This window comes from Zalophus californianus, chromosome 16, assembly GCF_009762305.2.
Source record: "Zalophus californianus isolate mZalCal1 chromosome 16, mZalCal1.pri.v2, whole genome shotgun sequence".
NCBI lineage: Eukaryota > Metazoa > Chordata > Mammalia > Carnivora > Otariidae > Zalophus > Zalophus californianus.
In genome coordinates, this window is record NC_045610.1 from 16,475,759 (window position 1) to 16,495,626 (window position 19,868).

Genomic DNA, 19,868 nt, shown 5'->3' on the forward strand with positions numbered 1-19,868 from the left:
GCTTCTTTCTTTTACTTCCCTCAAGAAAGAGCTAGCAGTGTCCACGCCAGCCGTTACCGAATACCCAGTGCGTGTCAGGTGATGTTCTAAGTGCTGTCTCATTTAATCCTCAAACCACCTCTGAGTGGTTATTATCATCCCCGTTTTACAGCCAAATAAACAGAGTTGCAGGGAGGTCGAGGAGGTTACCAGATCATTCCTGTCGTGCTAAGCTGCATTCCTATTTGGTTTTAACCAGTCCACAGTTATTCAACAGACGTGTGTGCTGGGCCGCCTGTCCTGGGAGATGCTCTGTGAGGAAAGGATCGTGTGTCAGTAAATTTGGCAAAGCTGCAAACTATCCCTGTTTCTGTGCATATTGGCACAGTGGAGAGAGAATCCCAGGGGGCAGGCAGCAAAGAAACCTGCTTGGTTTTGTTCAAACCCATCATTTTTCAAATGTCTTTGTCTAGAGAACTTTTGTTGTTAACACCTGTTCACATCTACACAACAAACTTTGTGAAGTGCTGTGGTCGGCTCTGTGGTGGTGGCAGGGAAGGGAGAGACAAGACTCGTTTGGGAAGGGCGTTTGGGTAGCTAGGTGCAGGGTGAGATGAAACATAGATAGACTGAGGCAGGAACTTCAGTGAGAGCAGTCTGGGGACTCTTCTACCATGAAGCAGTGGCCATGAGGGTGAAGAGGAGGAGATAGACCGGAGACAAACCAGGAGGTAAAAGCAACAGGCCCAGTGGACCATCGGATTGTGCAGATCTGGGAGGGTAGCAGACAATTGAGGGCGGGAAGTGTGTAGGATGGCTGCTGGGTTTTCAGCTGGAATCGTCAGGGAGATGATGATCTTGTTCATTCACCAAGACGGGAAGCCAGGTAGAAGAGATGTGTGTTTGGGTTGCGATGTCTGCAGAATAGTATTCCAGAAGCAAGGAACATGGAAATGCATGTTGGGGGAGAGCTTGCAGCTGGAAATAGAGATCTAACGTTTAAGGGGTTGATGGGAGAAGAGGAGCTAATAAAAAAGACAGAAAAAGAGTGGAAAGAGACCCAAAAGAGAGGTGCATACCAGGAAGCAGGGAGCACTATTTCTGGAAGGAGGGAGTTGTCAGCTGCTTTGGAGCTCATTGGCAGAGGAAGCAGGGTGGGAACTGGAGGTGGACATCATGTCAGCCATGTAGGAAGTCATTGATGAAGTTTCAGCAGAGTACAGAGAGGCTAATCCAGATTATTACGGGGTTCATAAATGAAGCGGCAGGGGTGGTGGTGGGTAGTGAGGCAGTGAGAGATTTGTAGGGTGAAGCCGGATCAAGGGAAGGTTTTGTTATATTCAGGATCACTTCTGGTAGATAGTCTCCCAATACTGTTGCAAATAATTCCTCTAATCCATGGGCACACACGTCACTCCATCTATCGAGAGGCAGAATCTATTTTTCCTCCCTCTGGGCTGGACTTGAGACTTGCTGTGTGTGTGACCAAAAGAGTTGGCAGAAGCGGCGTCCTGGCTCTTCCCACCAAGCTCAGTCCTTAAGAGAACCAGCAGCTTCCATTTTTCCCTCTTGGAACCCAGCAGCTGTGCTGGGCTATCTTGCTGGAGAGATGGCCCCTGTGGAGAGGCCCCTGGGGAGGGCAACAGGGGCCTTGTTGGGCACGCCAGCTCCAGAGAAGATCCCAGATGAATGAAGTCATGTCAGTGACCCTAGCTGACTTCACACGAGGCAGAAGAACCACCCAGTCAACCCACAGAATCATGAGAAGTAACCAACTGGTATTTCAAGCCACTTGGGGTGCTTTGTCATGCAGCAATAGGTAATTGGAATAGTGCCCTATCTCTAGACTGAGGGGAAGGAGCCGGGGGAAGAGACACTGATTCATGACTGAGGAGGAATAACTGATGGAGTGAGTTTGTCCAGGAGAATGAAGGGATGGCCCTGGGCAGAGGGAGGGCTCCTTCTTCCCCTGACACAAAAGCAAAGGACAGTGTGGACACAGAAGCGTTACAAGGTGGGAAGCTGGGGAGTCCCCTGCCCCGGCCCCCATGTGACTTCTGCTTTCATTGTGGACACAGAGGGTGGGGCCTTGCCAAGAGTGAAGTGCCTGGATGAGGTGGGGGTGTAGGTGAGCCCTGGAGGCTTGGCTCAGTGATAAAACCCACCAACAAAAACACGAACCCATCATGGAACACTACATCAAAAACAAATGATGTAATGTATGGTGATTAACATAACAATAAAAATTAAAAAAAACCACGAACCCGCACTACACACAGAGCTCCTAGTAGGTCTCAGCTCAGCTGCTCTCTGGGGTGAATGGTGCAGGGGACAGAGGGACACTGGACTCTCAGAGACTTTGACTGAATCAAGTCCTGGGTGGTCCTATGATTTGGGGCTCCCCTTTAGGGTATCAGACTAGATTAGTGATTCTTAACCTTTTTTGGATTATGGATTCCCCCGACACTCTGATAAAAGCCTGTAGATGTAACTTGTTTTTTCATTTTTTTCCCAAGATTTTATTTATTTATTTGAGAGAGAGGGAGAGACAGCGCACTCATGCACAAGAGCAGGGGGAGGGGCAGAAGGAGAGGGAGAAGAAGCAGACTCCCCATCACAGCATGGAGCCGGACACACTCGATCCCAGGACCCTGAGATCATGACCTGGGCGGAAGCCAGACATTTAACCAACTGAGCCACCCAGGCTTCCCTAGTTGTTAACATTTTAAATAAACTACATATTTATCTGTCTCCACCCATGATGACAGGGTTTGTTGTCTGTTTCATTTACTGTTGTCTAGACTAGAACAGTGCCTGACACGTAGTAGATGACCTGTAAGTACTGATGAATGGATTTGGGGGATGCAGAACCACCCCCACCCCCACACCTGAAGTTAGCCAAGGTTCAGGATCCTGAAAGAAGATGATCATCTTTCTGTCTCAACATTCTTAGAGTCAGGGCACCTGAGTGTCTCAGTCAGTTAATCGGCTGCCTTCAGCTCAGGTCATGATCCCAGGGTCCTGGGATCGAGTTCCGTATCAGGCTCCTTGCTCAGCGGGGAGCCTGCTTCTCCCTCTGTCTGCCGCTCCCCCGCTTGTGCTTGCACTCTCTGTCTCTGTCAAATAAATAAAATCTTAAAAAAAAAAAGATTCTTAGAGTCTATGAAATTCCACCCTGAGTGCGTCTGATGTAGTGTGTAGCTCACTCAAACAAAAATAAACTGCTAGCCCTGTACCCTGGGAAGAAATATTTGCTATACAGATCCTAATGTATAGGAGGCCAGAAGTTGTTTGAAATGCATTTTATGTTTTATGTTATTTAACCTTCACATCACCCAATGAGGAGGATTCTATTTTCCTAATTTTTTAAATGAGGAAACAGAGGCTCAGAGAGGTTAAATAACTTACCTAAGGTGCCCAGCAGATCAAAGGTGGAACTAGGATCTGAGCCTGAGTCTGTCTGGCTCAAAATCAACTGAAAGATCTTTCTTCCAGGGTGCTTAGGTGGCTCAGTCGGTTAAGCATCTGCCTTCCGCTCAGGTCATAATCTCAGGGTCTTGGAATCAGGCACATCCAACCCCCATCGAGCTCCGAATCGGGTCCCTGCTCAACGGGGACTCTGTTTCTCCCTCTCCCTCTGTGCTCTCTCTCAAACAAATAAATAAAATCTTAAAAAAAAAGAAGAAAGAAAGATCTTTCTTCCATGTCCTAACGACCCTGAGGTAAAGGTTACACTTCTTCCTTCCAGCATAAGTACGGTGGGTAGGGTTGAGGGTCTGTAGATAGGACAGGCCTCCTATCTCACCAGAGGAGCGGCTGGTGTGTCAGGAATATTCCCGGGAGAGGGAGACCTGGTTGTCCCGTTCATCTGCTGGAGGCCCTGGAGCCAAAGCCCCTTCCCTCACTGCAGCCTCCATGAATCCCTGTGACCACGGCGAATTCAGCTGTGCTCCCATGTGTCCTCACCTAACCCCACACAAAGAAAACAGTCCAGACACCTGACCTCCCATGAACTGCTAATCCTCTGGGAGGCCCTGTTTCCACATCTATGAAAGGGGCGTAAGGACACTCGCGGCAGAGGGCTGTCCTAAAGCTAAGAGAGACAGCTGCAGTGCTTGGGAAGACTCTCCTTTCTCCCCGCCCTACCCCCCGCGCCCCCGCAGGTGCTAGCGTTAGGAGGAACATCATCTCCATGGGACTCCGTAAAACAGGTAAACAGATACCAGAACACTGCAGGATGTCGTGAGCCAGCCCACAGGATTTACGTGGGTGACCACCAGCCTCCCTCGCCTCTAGCCTCCCCGCTCCCTGCACCTCCCGCCAACCTCCTCTTAGCTCGTAAATCTCCTTCACACAGAGGGCGATAAATCAGGGGGTTGTGGGAGACCCCCCAGCTCCCTGCGCCCTCCCTCCCCCTCCTGGAGAGGACGAGGGCGCAGGAAGCCCCAGGGACAGGGTGGGCGGGGCCGCCGCAGACCCGCCCAGTGCGGCATGTTAATTACAGGCCCCGAGCCTACGGGGCCTGATTTACGGCGGGGCGGGCCGCGTCCTGCGGCGGGCGCTGGGCACGTCTAGGGGAGCCTGGAGAGGCAGGGGCGGGACACCTGACAGGCTCCCAAATTCTGAGGGCCTTGTTGAAATGACAATCTTGATAGCAACAAACTGTAGTATGTTTATATATAAATAAAATATAAACGGAATAGCAATAGCTAACATTGATTGAGAGACTGCGCCAAAGCGGGCTAAACTCTTTATTAATTCATTCATCAAATATTTATTGAATGCCTATTCGGTGCCAGGAATTTTGCATATACCATCTTGTGAACATCCCCAAACAGCCCTGCAAGGTAGGTTTGGTATGGTATGGTTCCCATTTTGCAAGTGGAGAAATCCCAGCAAGAAGTGATTAAGTGACTTCTCCAAGGTCACTAAGCTAGTGAGTAGTGAGTCTAGGACTCATACCCCTGGCAATTTGTCCTTGGAGCTTAAACTTTTTTGAGTAGCTCATACTGCATCTTTGCTACGGCTTGCCTCGCTGTCTTCCTGATCCACCAGGAGCTGTGTGAGCTTGGGAAAATATTTTTGCCTTGTTGATTCTCATTTGTCTTCATTGGCAAAAGAGGAACTCTTCCCTACCTACCTCACAAGGAGTTAGGAGGATCAAACTAAACCGGAGTTTATGGAAATGCTTTTTAAAGTTGTCTGCAGAATAAAGCAAAAGTGAAGAGAACAGACAAGGAGACAGTGAGAAAGTCTATCTTGTGTGTGATTGAAGAACCATAAGAGAAAAACAAAAAGCAACAGAGGCAGTATTTGAGAAGATAAAGGTGAGAAATTTTACCAGTCTGAGAAGAGATAATAAACGACAAAAAGCACACACATTTAAATGTGTCCTAGTGAACCATCAAAACAATCAAAACCACCAAAAACAATGCAAAGCTTTCAAAACCAATCTGGGAAAAAAATTACCTTCCAAGGAGCAACGGTTACTCTGAAGCTGGCATCTCTCATCAATAGCAATGGAAGTAAAAAGACAACATCATATCTTCAAAGTGATTCTTTTTCTTTTTTAAGATTTTATTTATTTATTTGACAGAGAGAGAGGGAACACAAGCCGGGGGAGTGGGAGAGGGAGAAGCAGGCTTCCCGCTGAGCAAGGAGCCCGATGCGGGGCTCGATCCCAGGACCTGGGATCATGACCTGAGGCGAAGGCAGACACTTAATGACTGAGCCACCCAGGTACCCCTCAAAGTGATTTTCTAAAAATGTAATCGTCAACCAAGACTTGTATAGGAGAACCAAAGTTGAGAGAGCCATCACCAGCAGGCTTTCAGTAGAGAAAACTCTAAAGACTGTCATTGAGGCAGAAATAAATGGCCCCAGATGGAATGTCTGAGATACAGGAGGTAAGGCAGAGCAAAGAAATTCGTGAATATATGAGCAAGTTTAAATGGAACATTGATTGTATTTTTTAAAAAATCTGTAAAACACTGTATGAAAAGTACATTGGTTGGGGCGCCTGGGTGGCTCAGATGGTTAAGTGTCTGCCTTCAGCTCAGGTCATGATCCTAGGGTCCTGGGATCGAGCCCCACATTGGGCTTCTGTCTCAGCGGGGAGCTTGCTTCTCCCTCTCCCTTTGCTTCTCCCCCTGCTCATGCACTCTCCCTCTCTCTCTGTATCTCTGTGTCTCCAATGAATAAATAAAATCTTAAAACAAAAAAAAGAAAAGTATATTTGTTAAGGTGATGTTCGATGCAGCTCTGCTCCAGACATGAAGAAAGGCCCAGGCTTGTTTTCCTTTTTGACTCCTCATCTTTAGCTTTTGGCTCCCATGGCTGCCCTCCATCTTCAAGCCAAGAGGAAGGGGAGGGAGTATGGAGGCTGCATATGGGAAGTTATTATGAACAGGACTGGGAGTGACCTACATCACTTCCGCTCACATTCACAGGAGAATCCAGCCAACTGCAGGAAAGCCTGGGAAGTGGTGTAGCCGCTGTATTCATGATCTGTTGCTGCATAACAAACTACCTCAAGACTTATTGGCTGAAAACAACAATGAACATTAATTATTTCACAGTTTCTATGGGTCAGGATTTGAGGAGCTGGTGGTGGATTTCTTCTCTCTTTTTTTTTTTTTACACGATGGAGTATGCATGTGACTCCTAGAACTCCTGCAGCTATTTTGCCACCATGAGGGAAGCCACCTTGAGAAAGAAACATACAAAGAAAAGATATAAAAGAATCACAGAAGAATAATCAGAGGGATGATTAAACTAGACAAAAGGATTCTAAAATTCCCATGGAAGTGTAAAGAGCCAAGAACATCCAAACCAATTCTGAAAACAAACGAGGCCAAGGGATTGCCAGATCACAGAAGGATTAAACAGAAATGGCTGGGAGTGGCATTATAAAGATGGGGCATTATGAATCACTGGAGACAGAATAAGTATTTACCAAATGGAGTTGGAAAATTTGGCACCTGGGTTCTAATAGTAATAAGAATAGAAATCCAATAATAATGAAAGCAATAACAATAACAATAATGACTACCATTTATTGATACCTACAAAGTTGTAGAAATATACATTCAATTTATCTCCTATCCTCACACCAACCCCACAAGAAAGGGGTAATCATGTAGTGTTCCCACTTGACAGATGAGAACACTGAATTTCAGGAGGGCAGAGTTGGCTCCTTGAGACCACACCTGGCTCTCAGCCTCCTGGGTGCTGGGGGTGGGGGAAACCGTATTTCTCTGCCCCAATAGCAGTGACTTGTCCTAAGAATTGCAGGTCAGGGCAGTGGCTGCCTCCCCGGGAGACAGGGAGACGGAGTCCTCAGTCTACACCAAGCTTGGCTCCGGGACTCAGAATGCCTACCTCACCCCTGACTGACCCTGGGGCAGATCTATGGCTGATTAGAACCAGGCTAAAATCACAGAGGCCCTTTGTCATTGCTTTAATGAGAAGCCAATCACCGGGTCATTAGTGGGTGGAGGTGATAAGGAGTTTGGTACTGGGGTGGAAAGGGGGAGGATGCTCTTAGTTCCTGGATGATTTACAGCTCTAGTGGCCAGACTGGCTGGGGAAGGCAGCAGGGTGGTGGCAGGAGGAGAAAGTTAACATTCGTAGAACACCTTAGAGGAGCCAGGCCCTGTGCTGAAAGCATAACATGCTGTTTCATCGAATCTTCACGACAAATCTGATGAAGCAGTACTATTACATGTCCCCACTTTACAGATACGGAAACTGAGGCACAGAGCGGTAAATTAAGCATCTTGCCCAAGGCTATACAGCTAATAAATGATGGTCTTATCCCAGAGCCCAAACAACAACTCTGCTGTTAAGTGTTATAGGCACATCAGAGGTGAGGGTAGGTCAAGAAGTATCTAGCTTTAGAGCAAGAAGGAACAAGCTATTGGGATGTGCTTGATGGAGGGAAGTTATTCTGTGGGCTGGGCGTTTTGGGGTAGGGTAGAGGGCCCTATGCCTGCATGAGCTTAGAAGAAAGAACTTCTGGGTGGTCCGTCGGCCAGAAAGAGGATAACTATCATAATAACAAAATTGTATCAAGTATCTATGTGCCAGGCACAGCACCAAGGGTTTTCTGTGCGTGGTGTCATTTACTTACCATAATCTGGGTAGGAGGTAGTTAGCAAACCATTTTAGAGAATGAGGAAACTGAGGCTAAGAGAGGTTAAGTCACCTGGCCCAGGCCTCAAAGCTGGTACATGGTAGATACCGGGATTGGCTTGGGAGTCTGTGCTGTCAGGATTCTGGGTTGTAAACAACAAAACCTGATCTGGCTCACTTAAGCAGAAGAGGAACTTATTGGGTAGCTCTGAGGAAACTCGCAGGATCAATGAAAAGAAAGGCTGGGGATCATGTCTGGGAAACTCATGGGAATTAAGGAAACTGGGTGGCTGGACCCAGGCCTAGAAAGTAACCTCCTGTGGATGCCCCTGCAGGACACTGGAGGCTCCTGGCCCAGGGACTGGCAGAGAAATTTCTCCTGTCTTGCCTGTTTCTATGGGACACCTGCTCCACATTCAAGTCAAGACTCTAGTCTGTCCCAGCTGGGAGGAATGCCTCCCACCCGGAGCCCCACCAGGGAGGTCCCTCCCCCCAGGTAAGAAGACTATTGGATGCCACTTAGCAAACAACAACAATGACAACAAAAAACAGGTTTGGAATGCCCCAGTGCCCCAGGTCTACCCCCCCCCCCGGCAAGCCCCCCCTCCGCCGTCCCAGGTGACCATAATGCCATCAGCTCTCTGCCCTACTGGAGCCTTCTTGTCCACAGTTGGACCCTAGTTCAGAGAACCCATCACTAGGAGCTGCTCAGAAATCCCCGGCTTCCGGTTCTTGAAGGAGGATGGGGAGATGATAGCACTTTCCTTTTCATCATCTGCCACATCCAGTTGGTTGTTGCCCCCATGTACCAAAGCTATTTTCCAAACAGGTGTTGACTCCAGCACCCTCTCCCACCAACCTGCATAGCTCAGGCCCCTCCCCTGTCACCGGGACCCCTGCAGTAGCCTCTTAACTGGAGTTTGCCTTAGATCCATTCTCCATACCGCTCCAAAGAATTCTAGCTACAATCCATATACGACTGTGTCACTCCTTAAGTTAATATCCTTTTGTGGTACCAAGGGACCTACAGTGACCAAAAGCCAAGTTTTTTGACATGATGCCTAGTAAGCTCCAACCTCATCTCCCACTCCCTGGTCTCTCATATCATGTTGGCAAAGCCAGTTTACTGCATTGTCCTCATCATACTATGATGGCTTAAACTTCTGGGCCCTCCCACATGTTGTTCCCTCGGTCTTCAATGCCTTTCCACCCTTTGTTTGCTTGGCAAACTCCTATTCATCTTTTGAAATTCAGTTCAGGCATCATGTCCCCTGTAAAACCTTTCCTGATCCCTCAAAGAAACTCATACTCCATCCTCTGCATCACTTCTAACCTTCTTTTGTTTCGTGCTGTTGAAATGGTTTATGAGGGCAGGAACCCTATCCATTTTGTTCATCACTGTATCTTCAGTACCTAATCCAAGACCTGGCAAATAGGTGCTCAATAAATGTGTAACTCAATTGCCTAGGAAAGGCTTGCTGAGATGGAGGGGCTGGGGCGGGGGTGGGGAGATGAATGAATAAGAAGAGGGGTTCAGGAGACTGGGGATCGAGGGTGGCAAGAGCCAGACTCAGTTTATGAGGGGTGAGAACTGATGCCAGGAGATGAAAGGAAGAAGATAGTCATTGCAGGATGTAGGGAAAGACTAGCTCAGAGAAAGCAGCTTGAGCACATTTGTATTTCCAAGGAAGGAGCCAGTGGAGACGGAAAGCTATGAAGCCAAGGGAGCAGCAACTGATGAGCCAAGGTCCCCAGAAGAGGTGGGGTGGAGGCTGAGAGAAGAGGACATGCCCCCAGAGCACTGGCAGGGGAGGGAGGACACCAACACAAAGAGATGAGGTAGGGTGGAGGGAGTCTTCATCCAGCAGTCAGAGAAAGAGAAAGCTAATGTTTTGGGTTTTTTTTAATTTTAAAAAATTTTTAATTTTTAAAAAAATTTAATTTTTAAAAAGATTTTATAGGGGCGCCTGGGTGGCTCAGATGGTTAAGCATCTGCCTTTGGCTCAGATCATGATCCCAGGGTCCTAGGATCGAGTCCCGCATTGGGCTCCCTGCTTGGCAGGGAGCCTGCTTCTCCCTCTCCCTCTGCTGTTCCCCCTGCTTGTGCTCTCTTGCTCTGTCAAATAAATAAAATCTTTAAAAAAAAAATTTTTTTTTAAGTAATCTCTACACGCAACATGGGGCTTGAACTCATAGCCTTGATATCAGGTGTCACAAATTCCCCCAACTGAGCCAGCCAGGCACCCCTGTTTTGTTTTTAAAGCTCCATGAAGAGGGATGGGGGTGCGCCGGGGGGGGGGGTGTAGAATCAATGTTTAATGGCTTCCCATCTCTTGCCCAAGTACAATTGGAAGATATTGCAGTAGCCTACATGGCCATGTTGCCAACCCAAGCTCCCTTCTTACTCTGCCCCACCCTCACTGGCCACCTTGCTTGTCCATAGCTCCTGAAACTTGTCCATACTCTCCTGCCTTAGGACCTTTGCACATGCTGTTCTCGCTGCCTGGAAGCTCTTCCTCAAGATGGACACAATGCCTTGTCTCATTCAAGTCTTTACTCAGATGTCACTTTCTCAGGTGAGCTTTCCCTCACCCCACCTCCCCCAAGCTCTGAACCTGCACACACTCTCCACTTTTCTATCTTTTCTGGAGTTTTTTTTGTTTTGTTTTTCTAATGTATTTATAAAATAGTACTGATTTACTCCATAATGACTTCTTTTCCTTATTATTTGCTCTCCGCACTAGAATGTGACTCCCGTGAGGACAGGTTTTTCTTTTATTCATTACACCAGTAACTAGTGGGCAGTCGATACACTTTTGTTGAATGAATGAATGAATGAATGGGCAGCGCCTGAAACTGAGCCCAAATTTGCCAGATTCCAAACTACCTCTGCACTATGTCGGAATTGAACTGTTGAGGGTCTCGGCCTGAAGGCGAAGGAAGTCTGCAGGCCTCCCCCGAGGTGGGCTCCCCCGCGTGATCGAGTTCTCAGGACCCCGCGGGCTCGATTTCTCCGGAAAGCCCGTCCCCCGGCCGGGGCTTCCTCTCTCAGGTGGGACTTCTGCCCTCCCTCGGGCGAGCGGCGCCGGAACTTCCAGAGGAAGAACAGGAATTCCTGAAATCCAGGCCCAGCCGAGCGGTAATAGGCACCTTCGCGGCCGCGGGCGGAAGCGCCTGGCCCTAAATCACGGCCGCGGCCCCTCCTCCCTCCGCCCGGCGGGGCGCGGCGGGGCGCGGGGAAGCGGCGCTCCCGGGCGGGGGCGGGTTCCAGCCGCGCGGCGGGAGGGCCCGGCCGCCGCCGCAGGTGCCGCGGACATACTTGTCCCGCTGCCCGCCTTTGAAGTCCGGCCGTACCGCCCGCGCTCCCAGCGCCGGAGCCCCCCGCGGAGCCGCACGCCCCGGGGACCTAGCGAGTCCCCGCGGATCCCCGGGATTCGTGGCAGCGGGCCGGGGCGTGGGGGGCGTGGGGTGGGGTGGGGCGGAGGCGCCTCTCTCCGGCGGCCCCGGCCATTTGTCAGGGGAGTGTGGCTCAGAATTATGAATTTGGAGCCGTGGGCCATTCCCTGATCTGTGCGGGGAAGGGCGCGGAGGGGGGCGGGGAGTTGGCTAGGAAACGTGTGAAACGCGGGAAAGAAAAGCCAGAACTATTGGGGGGAGGGGGCGGGGGACAGGGATTGGGAGGGTGGGCCCCTTCCCAGGCCTGGGAACTGGGGCTGCTTGGGCATTTTCTTGGCTTTTCCTAACCTCGGTTTAAGGTCGATTTGAGGGTTCATGTTAGGGGACCACAAGAAAAGTCGGTGGTTCAATCTCTTTTTTTCCCTTGCTGATTTTCTATGGCTGTTTTGTTCCTTTTGAGACCCATAGTTGTCTCTTGTCATAAATTTTCCCTCCATCCAACACATGGGTAGGGATTTCTAAAGTTAATGCACGAGAAGAAAATTGCATGTGATCAGAATTACCCTTGAATAAACCTTACGTTGTGGTGAGCTGGACTCTGGAGGAACAAATATATCCTTCTGAGCATTCTAACCACGTTGCTGTTAAGACAGAATTTTGAATTGCATGGATCTGGAATGAGTTCTCAGATGCTGCTGCCTCTACAACACACTATGAGAACCACAGCCTTTTCTTTCTTTTTTTAGATTTTATTTTATTTTTTTAAATATTATTTATTTGACAGAGAGAGATGCAGTGAGAGAGGGAACACAAGTAGGGGGAGTGGGAGAGGGAGAAGCACGCTTCCCGTGGAGCAGGGAGCCCGATGCGGGGCTCAATCCCAGCACCCTGGGATTATTATTATTTCCTATTTTAATCCTGAGTTTCTATAGACTTAAGTTAATACACATTTGTGGCTGTCAACACACGTGAAAGCCTATAGCACTGAGCCCGGTATTTGTAGATGTTCAATAAATGTTTACTGGATTTGAATATAGAGCTTGTTTAATCAGATCAGTATGCAGTTTCCAGAGTTTCATAAATTTCTTAATATTAGGGACTGCACCATTTATTCAACATTCAGAAACTATTTCCTTGCACCTGCTATGTACCAGGCACTGTGCTAGGACTGGGAATACAGACAGGACCTAGATGTGGACCCAGCATAAACATAAAAGTACAATATGACCTGCTAAATTCTGAGATGGAGTTAAGAAGGGGAGCCCTCCAACCACATCCTTGCAAATGGTAAGATTTCTTTTTAATGGCTGAGTGATATTACATTGTATATATACACACCACCTCTTTTTTATCCATTCATCTGTCGATGGACATCTGGGCTCTTTCCATAGTTTGACTATTGTGGACATTACTGCTATAAATACTGGGGTGCAGATGCCCCTTCAAATCACTCTGAGAGTATTATGCTAAATGAAATAAGAATCGGAGAAAGACAAATATCGTACGGTTTCACTCATATATGGAATTTAAGAAACAGAACATGAATATAGGAGAAGGGAGGGAAAAAGAAAATAAGGTGAAATCAGAGGGGGAGACAAACCATAAAAGACTCTTACCTCTAGGAAACAAACAGGGTTGCTGGAAGGGAGGTGGGTGGGGGGATGGGGTAACTGGGTGATGGACCTTAAGGAGGGCACTGCACTGAGTGTTATAGGCAACTGATGAATCACTAAACTCTACCTCTGAAACCAGTAATATACTGTATGTTAATTGATTTTTAAACGAAATAAAAATAAAGGGGTGCCTGGTTGGCTCAGTTGGTAAGCATCTGCCTTCGGCTCAGGTCATGATCCCGGGGTCCTGGGATTGAACCCTATATCGGGCTCCCTGCGCAGCGGGGAGCCTGCTTCTCCCTCTGCTCCCAGCCCCCTGCTCTTGCTCTCTCTCTCAAATAAATAAAATCTTAAAAAAATAAATAAATAAAAATAAAGAAGGGAGCCCTGTGGGGAAGGGCTCGGGGCTGGCTTCACAGAGGAGAAAAGGTTAGCAAGTGGCTGCAGAAGCTAGTGACCCCTTGCAGTCCACTGACCTCCAACCAGAACTCCATCCAGAACTCTGGCCTTCCCACCCTGTGCGTGTAGAGAGCTCCAGGCTGATCTTGACTCTCCTGGGGCTACTCCTGGCTAACTGGGCCCTTGCTCACCTACAGTAAGGTAAGCAGGGGGCACGGGTTTGTCACTCCTCCTCTCTTGTGCTCTCCCTGGGGTCCCAGCAGTCAACAGATCAGCTGGTGTTGGAAATAGGATTAGCCAAGGGAATCCCAGGCAACAAATCTCAGCCCAGGAGGCAGGCGGTTGGGCTCCTCTGCACTTTTCCTGGCTTCCAGCCTATATTCTCTATTCTTTCCTGCTTGTCTTTCTTCACTGGGGGGGGACCCTCCCTCCCTCCCCCAATCCTTCTCTATATATCAGCCAAGCTCTTTTTATTTTTACACTTGGTTGAAACTATTTGAGTATCTTAATGGCTTTTGTTTCAAAGGTCAGGTGCCAGGCCTCTAATACAGGCAGGTGGTTGGTGGGCGTGGGGGGACTCCCTGAGTTGAGAAGGCAGGTCCAGCCCAGAGGGGTTAAGAGCTTGATCTTTGAGTAGGAGCCACACTGCCTTATTTGAAATCCTGGCTCTGCCACAGCTCAGCCCTCTGACTTGGGGCAAATTACTTAATTCTCTCTGGGTTGCAGTCTGTAAAATGGGTCTTATAATAAAAAGGCCTTCCATATAGGATTGTTGTGGGGCTACCCTGGGGCTCGGTGGGAAGGGAAGGATTCCTTGGGTAGGTCATGTCTATCCTGTGAAGATGAGGGGGGCTCTGGCCTTGCCCATCTATTTCCTCCTGATGGGGGGGGGAGGGTTATGGGCTCCCTGGAGACACCAGGGGGGAGGGGAAACCTGTTAATGATCACACTCAGACTGAGGTTACCCTCAAGATAACCAGGTGCAGCATTTCTTAAGGACCACTCTTTACTGGGGTCCATTTCACTGAGACCTCTGGGGCTGGTATCCTATTTTGCAGGTAGAGGACTGAGGTTCAGAGCCTTTCCCTAGGTCTTTATGAAAGAAGCAACTATCAGATGAGTTTGTGCTCATCACCACTACACTACTGTGTCCTGCACTCAAGACCAGCTTCATGGGCATGGGACCTGTGCACCGCCCCCAGAAGGGCCCCAAGCTCAGTTTAATGCTCTGCTGTCACCATCTTCAAATTCTCGATAATTTTGAATGAGCAACCCCACGTTTTCCTTTTGCACTGGGCCCTGCAAATTATGTAACTGGTCCTGCCTACCTTCTTTTGTAGAAAAGATGTCTTCTTTGCAAAGAAAAGGAAACTGAGGTACAGAGAAGAAGATATGACTGGTACTAAGTCATGTTGCAAGTTGGTAGCAGAACTAGAACCAGGTCTCCTGACTCCCTGTCTAGTGGAATTCTCTGGAAGTACTCAGATGCCCAACTGTGCCCTGGGTGTGGGAAATTTCAGAGAGGGACACTGGCTAAGGGAAGTTTCAGAAGGGGACACTGGCTGGGGGGTAGGGTAGGAGAGGGCTTCCATTCACCAAATCACTTCTCCCACCTGGCCCTTCTGGGACTGAAATGTCCACCTGCTACCCCCTGACCTGCCCACCCTTGGCCCTTGGGGCCAGGCTTTTCTGAAGGGCTGCGCAAATCTATGAGCAAGGCAATGACTCAATTTTCTCTCTAGAGTGGCATGGAGGGGCTAAGGGACATGGATGGGGTGGGAGCACAGGTCGCCATCGAATGTAACACTCAGAAACCGGATTTTCCGGGTTTTGACCTCTCGCTCTGAGACCCAGTAAGACTGACATCCTGTTATGAGCTGGAAGGATGGACATGGGTGCTCAGCCATCTGTGGCCTCTGCTCTATGTAGAATTCTGCTGGAGGCATGCATTTCTGTGTGATTGTGTGTGCACGTGTGTGTGTTGTGGGGCGATGGGAAATAGATTGAGTAGAGAGGAGAAAACATCCACTTCTCTCTGCCTTCATTCACTTTTGACTTTCACAGATATTGCAGATTTGGAGAATAGAGCCCTGGAAATACAAATGTCCTTAGGATGCTTACAGTCTAGTGAGCAAGACTGACAATAAAACAAATAATCACACAGATACCTACATAATTTGTTTCCTAGTGCCCTGTTCTCTTCCTCTGTGGAGCAATGAATAGTTTGAAATAATGGGTGGTTGGCATGCTCTTTGGTGAGATAGATGTGAACCCTATACCCATCCCAGCTGATTCCACAGCAAGCCTTTGCATTTTGGAGGCATTTGGATTGTAGCTGGGAATGGGATTGAGCTTGGTGCTCCAAGTAACTCACTTGTGGATGCCTGAACTTCCACTGATGGTCTTTCTCTAGGATTAAGTATTATTCTTTCTCCAGAGACTCTATTTAAAATTCAAATCTGGGGCACCTGGGTGGCTCAGTCGTGAGGTGTCTGCCTTCAGCTCAGGTTGTGATCCCAGGGTCCTGGGATGGAGCCCCGCATCGGGCTCCCTGCTCAGTGGGAAGCCTGCTTCTCCCTCTCCCACTCCTCCTGCTTGTGTTCCCTCTCTGTCAAATAAATAAATAAATAAATAAATAAATAAATAAATCTTAAAAAAGAAATTCAAATCCCCAGGAATCAGTGAGTGGGGTGGGTTCACTGAGTTCATAACTTGGCAGTGCTGTGTCATGAGACAGAGCAGCCCAAGGGCCCTGAATACCAAGAGATGCCCCTGTTGGGTACCACAAAGGGAGCCGGAGGGCCACAGGACCATCTCCATCACCCTCTGCTACTGACTCAGTCCAGCTCTGCCTTCAGAAGTGGGAGCCAAAGGGAGGTATAGGGAGAGTAAGGCCCAATCAAAACCCAAACCCAGAATCCCAGTCAGCCTCACTCGCGTAGCTGAAAAAGCAAGAAGCTCTAGGTCCCTGTTATCGGCAGGGCCCTGCTGTATCAGGTGAGTCCCCCGCTTATGGGCCCCACTGGGACATATTGGTCCCACTGGGACAGTCACGCTTTCCTCAAGGACAGCTCTGTGTTGTTCACAGGCCTTGACAAGAACTTTCAAGGTTTGTGAAACACACTCAGCTACCCCTGTGACCCTTCGGTACCCCTATCAGCACTCCTGCCCAGAGGCCACATTTGGCACTGTATTTGGGGTCTGCAGGTAGAATGTTCAATCTGGTCGCCAGAGAGAGGCCCTGGAGTGAGGCAGAGCCAGTTCTCCGTGGCGGCTGGAGCACTGCCCCGGGCGTGGCCGGGCTGCCCGTCTGGTCCCCTCGTACAAGAATCTGCATGCTTCCTCCCTTCCCTGTTTCCTTCCTCTCGGTTCCTCCCTCGCCAGCTTACCTGGAGGCAGGTAATAAAGCAGGAGGAGGGAGATGGATGGATGGGAAGGGTGGAGAGCCACGTGGTGCCATAAAGCCCAGCTAGAGAGGGCCCGTCCGGGGAGTGTCCAGCCTGAGGGAGTCAACGCTCAGAAGGTGGACTGTCAGCCGCGTGAGCCAGAGCCGGGGCGGCAGCAAGGCCCGGGGAAGGCCATGCACCGAGGCGCGCCAGGACCAGGCCTCAGAGGCCTCAAGGGGGCCGAGGGCTCCTCTGAGGACTTGGGGGGCTCTTGCCTGGAGGCCGGGAGGAGCTTTGGGGTGCTGAGGGAGAACGGCGAGGCAGAGGAGGCGGCGGGCAGCAGGAAGCGCGCCCGGCCGGTGCGCTCCAAGGCGCGGCGCATGGCGGCCAACGTGCGGGAGCGCAAGCGCATCCTGGACTACAACGAGGCCTTTAACGCGCTCCGCCGGGCGCTGCGGCACGACCTGGGCGGCAAGAGGCTCTCCAAGATCGCCACGCTGCGCAGGGCCATCCACCGCATCTCGGCGCTCTCCCTGGTCCTGCGCGCCAGCCCCGCGCCCCGCTGGCCCTGCGGGCACCTGGAGTGCCACGGCCAGGCCGCGCGCGCGGGGGGCAGCGGGGATGCGGGCTCCAGCCCGCCGCCGCCCGCCCCGCCGCCCGCCCCGCCGCCCGCCGGCCCCTTCGCGCCGCGCTGTGCCTCGTGCTCCCCGCACACGCCCCCGGGACGGCCCCGGGCGGTGGCCGAGGCTCCCGGCGCGGCCCAGGCGTCCACGGGAAGCTGGCGCAGAGGTCCCGGAGCTCCCTTCGCCTGGCCGCGGGGGCACCTGCGTGCGGGCCCCGGGCTGGGCTTCCAGCACTGCTGACTGGCCCCGGAGCGACCCGGTGCGCCTGGAGGGAGGCCCGGCGGGGGAGCAACCAATGGTAGGAGGGCTACAAAAGGGAAGACTGCTAAAAAACGTCCTGGACCGAGAAAAACTGAATGGCTGAGGCCTGAGACAGAGAGAGGAGGCAGCCTTGCCAGTTGGGAAGGAATTCAAGCCCAGGGCTGCACTCCCCAGCACCCCTCTCTGCCGCCCCGATCCCAACCAGGGGTGGCTGCTCTGGGCAAAGAGCAAGGATCGTGCTGGGGCTCTTTCTTCCATTTGGACTTGATGAACTCTTCTTGGAAAGTAAACTTCGCATTTCTGTGCCTTTGAGCCCTATGTTCTCTTGCTGTTTTTTTTAGGAGAAAGGGGGCTTTTGGACAGGGGGACTTGTATGTGGGAGTGTGGGTGACGCCCGGTGTGGTCTGATGACAGTGTGGCATCGGCATCCCCTGCCCGTGCCCGTACCCCAAGTCTGTGATCTGAGAGAGGCAACAGAAGGAGCTAAATAAAAACAGAAAACTATCATCTCTGTCTGCTATCAGGTGTCCACTGGGCCCAGTGGCTCAGGGTGGCAGGAAGGCCTGAGGTCTGGGAGCTCACTGTGGAATGTCAGGCCCAGGGCCTGACACCCACAGGTAGGTACCTGGGGCATTGATTCATGGCAAGCCTCCAGGGTGTGGTTGAGCATTGTGAGGAGCACTGTGGGAGAGGACATTATTTGAAGAGGGGGAGTGGCACCAAGAGACTCAGAACGCAGTCCATCTCATCTCTGGACGGGACACCCTGCAGTGAGCCACTCTGAGGGCTGCAATGGAAGCAGAGTCTGGGCCAGTCTCAGGAAAGGAAGCCTCAGGCAGACCAGGGCCTGGAAGCCAGTAAGTCCCGCCTGGACCCTGAGCGTGGGTGCATGGAGCTCCCAGGGAAAAGGTGTCCAGTGCGGCCAGGGCCTCTATGATGAGGGGCAGACACGGAATCAGGAAAGATTATGGGGAAGAGGTTAAGGGAACGAGGGCCTCAGGCCAAGTCTGCCAAGAAAGTGGGAGGCACAACCAGCCCTCTCAGAGAGGTCTCGAGAGCTTTTGCATCTAAGCTGAGCACTCCTGAGCTAATCTCTGGCCCCACTCTTGCTGACAGGCTGATGCTGCAGCTGCTGCTGGCTGGGTTGAGAACCCAGATGTGCCAGGGGAGGGCTGAGGGCTCTCTGGTCTCCTTGGAGAGCTGGGCACTTGCCAGCCGTGGGAAGAAAAGTTACCCAGCTCAGAATGGGGGACATCATGGAAGCTGGAGAGATGCCTGTAGACCCAGAGTTGAGTGAGGGGTCCCCCAAACAGTCAAGGTGAGGCTCAGTGCCATAATTAAAGATACCTCTGCTTTCTGCATGCGAGACACTGGCTGGCACATTTGGCATCCTGTCCCTAGCCCACAGGTGTTAGGGTTCCCTATTTCACAGGGCAGGTGTCTGCAGCACAGATCTCAGGAAGGCTCCTGACTCTGGACAGAGGAGTCACAGGGTCCAGCCAGGAACAAAATGTGGGAATCCGGCCCCAGGCCTGCCCACTGAGCCTTCCATCTGTGGAGAGGCGGTGCCGCTCTTTGATGGCGGAAAGGAAAGAGCCAGACCGGCCTGGGGTCCAACTTCTGCTCGGCCACTCACTCCCTGAGTGACCCATGGCCTATCTTACCCTCTCTAAACCTCTAGTTCCTCACCGCTGACCCAGATGTTTCCATCTCAGGGTGGCTGGGAGGGTTAACATTCGTTCGTAAGGTACGGTTTCTGGCAATGAGAAGGTGTTCCTTCAATTGTTTCTGTTTGTATATTATTATAATCTTATGACCAGTTTGGACAGTGCTTCTGCCTCGCTTCAGCTCCAGGTTTTATGCCCTGGAAACATAATGAAATGACCAGCAAGTCCTGCTTTTTAAGTTCCAGGATAGAAAAAGGTGAGCGCGATCTGGCTCGGTGGCCCGCGCCGCTCAGGCGTGGTGAGGGCGCCCCCTGCAGGTGGAAGCTCGAGTGTGCAGCAGATGTGCGAGGTCGGAGGGAGGGAAGTGAAAGTACTTCTCAGTCTCTTCACTTTCCAGCTGAGTGACCTTGG

At 50.8% G+C, this 19,868-nt stretch overlaps 1 protein-coding gene across 1 annotated transcript; it reads left to right on the forward strand.

Annotated features, from left to right (window-relative positions):
* Nucleotides 1–17,100: 17,100 nt before the first annotated feature.
* Nucleotides 17,101–17,769, forward strand: BHLHA9 (basic helix-loop-helix family member a9). Its single transcript, XM_027624684.1, has one exon. It carries the CDS (start codon nucleotides 17,101–17,103, stop codon nucleotides 17,767–17,769), a length of 669 nt encoding a protein of 222 aa, XP_027480485.1.
* The last annotated feature ends 2,099 nt before the right edge of the window (nucleotides 17,770–19,868 follow it).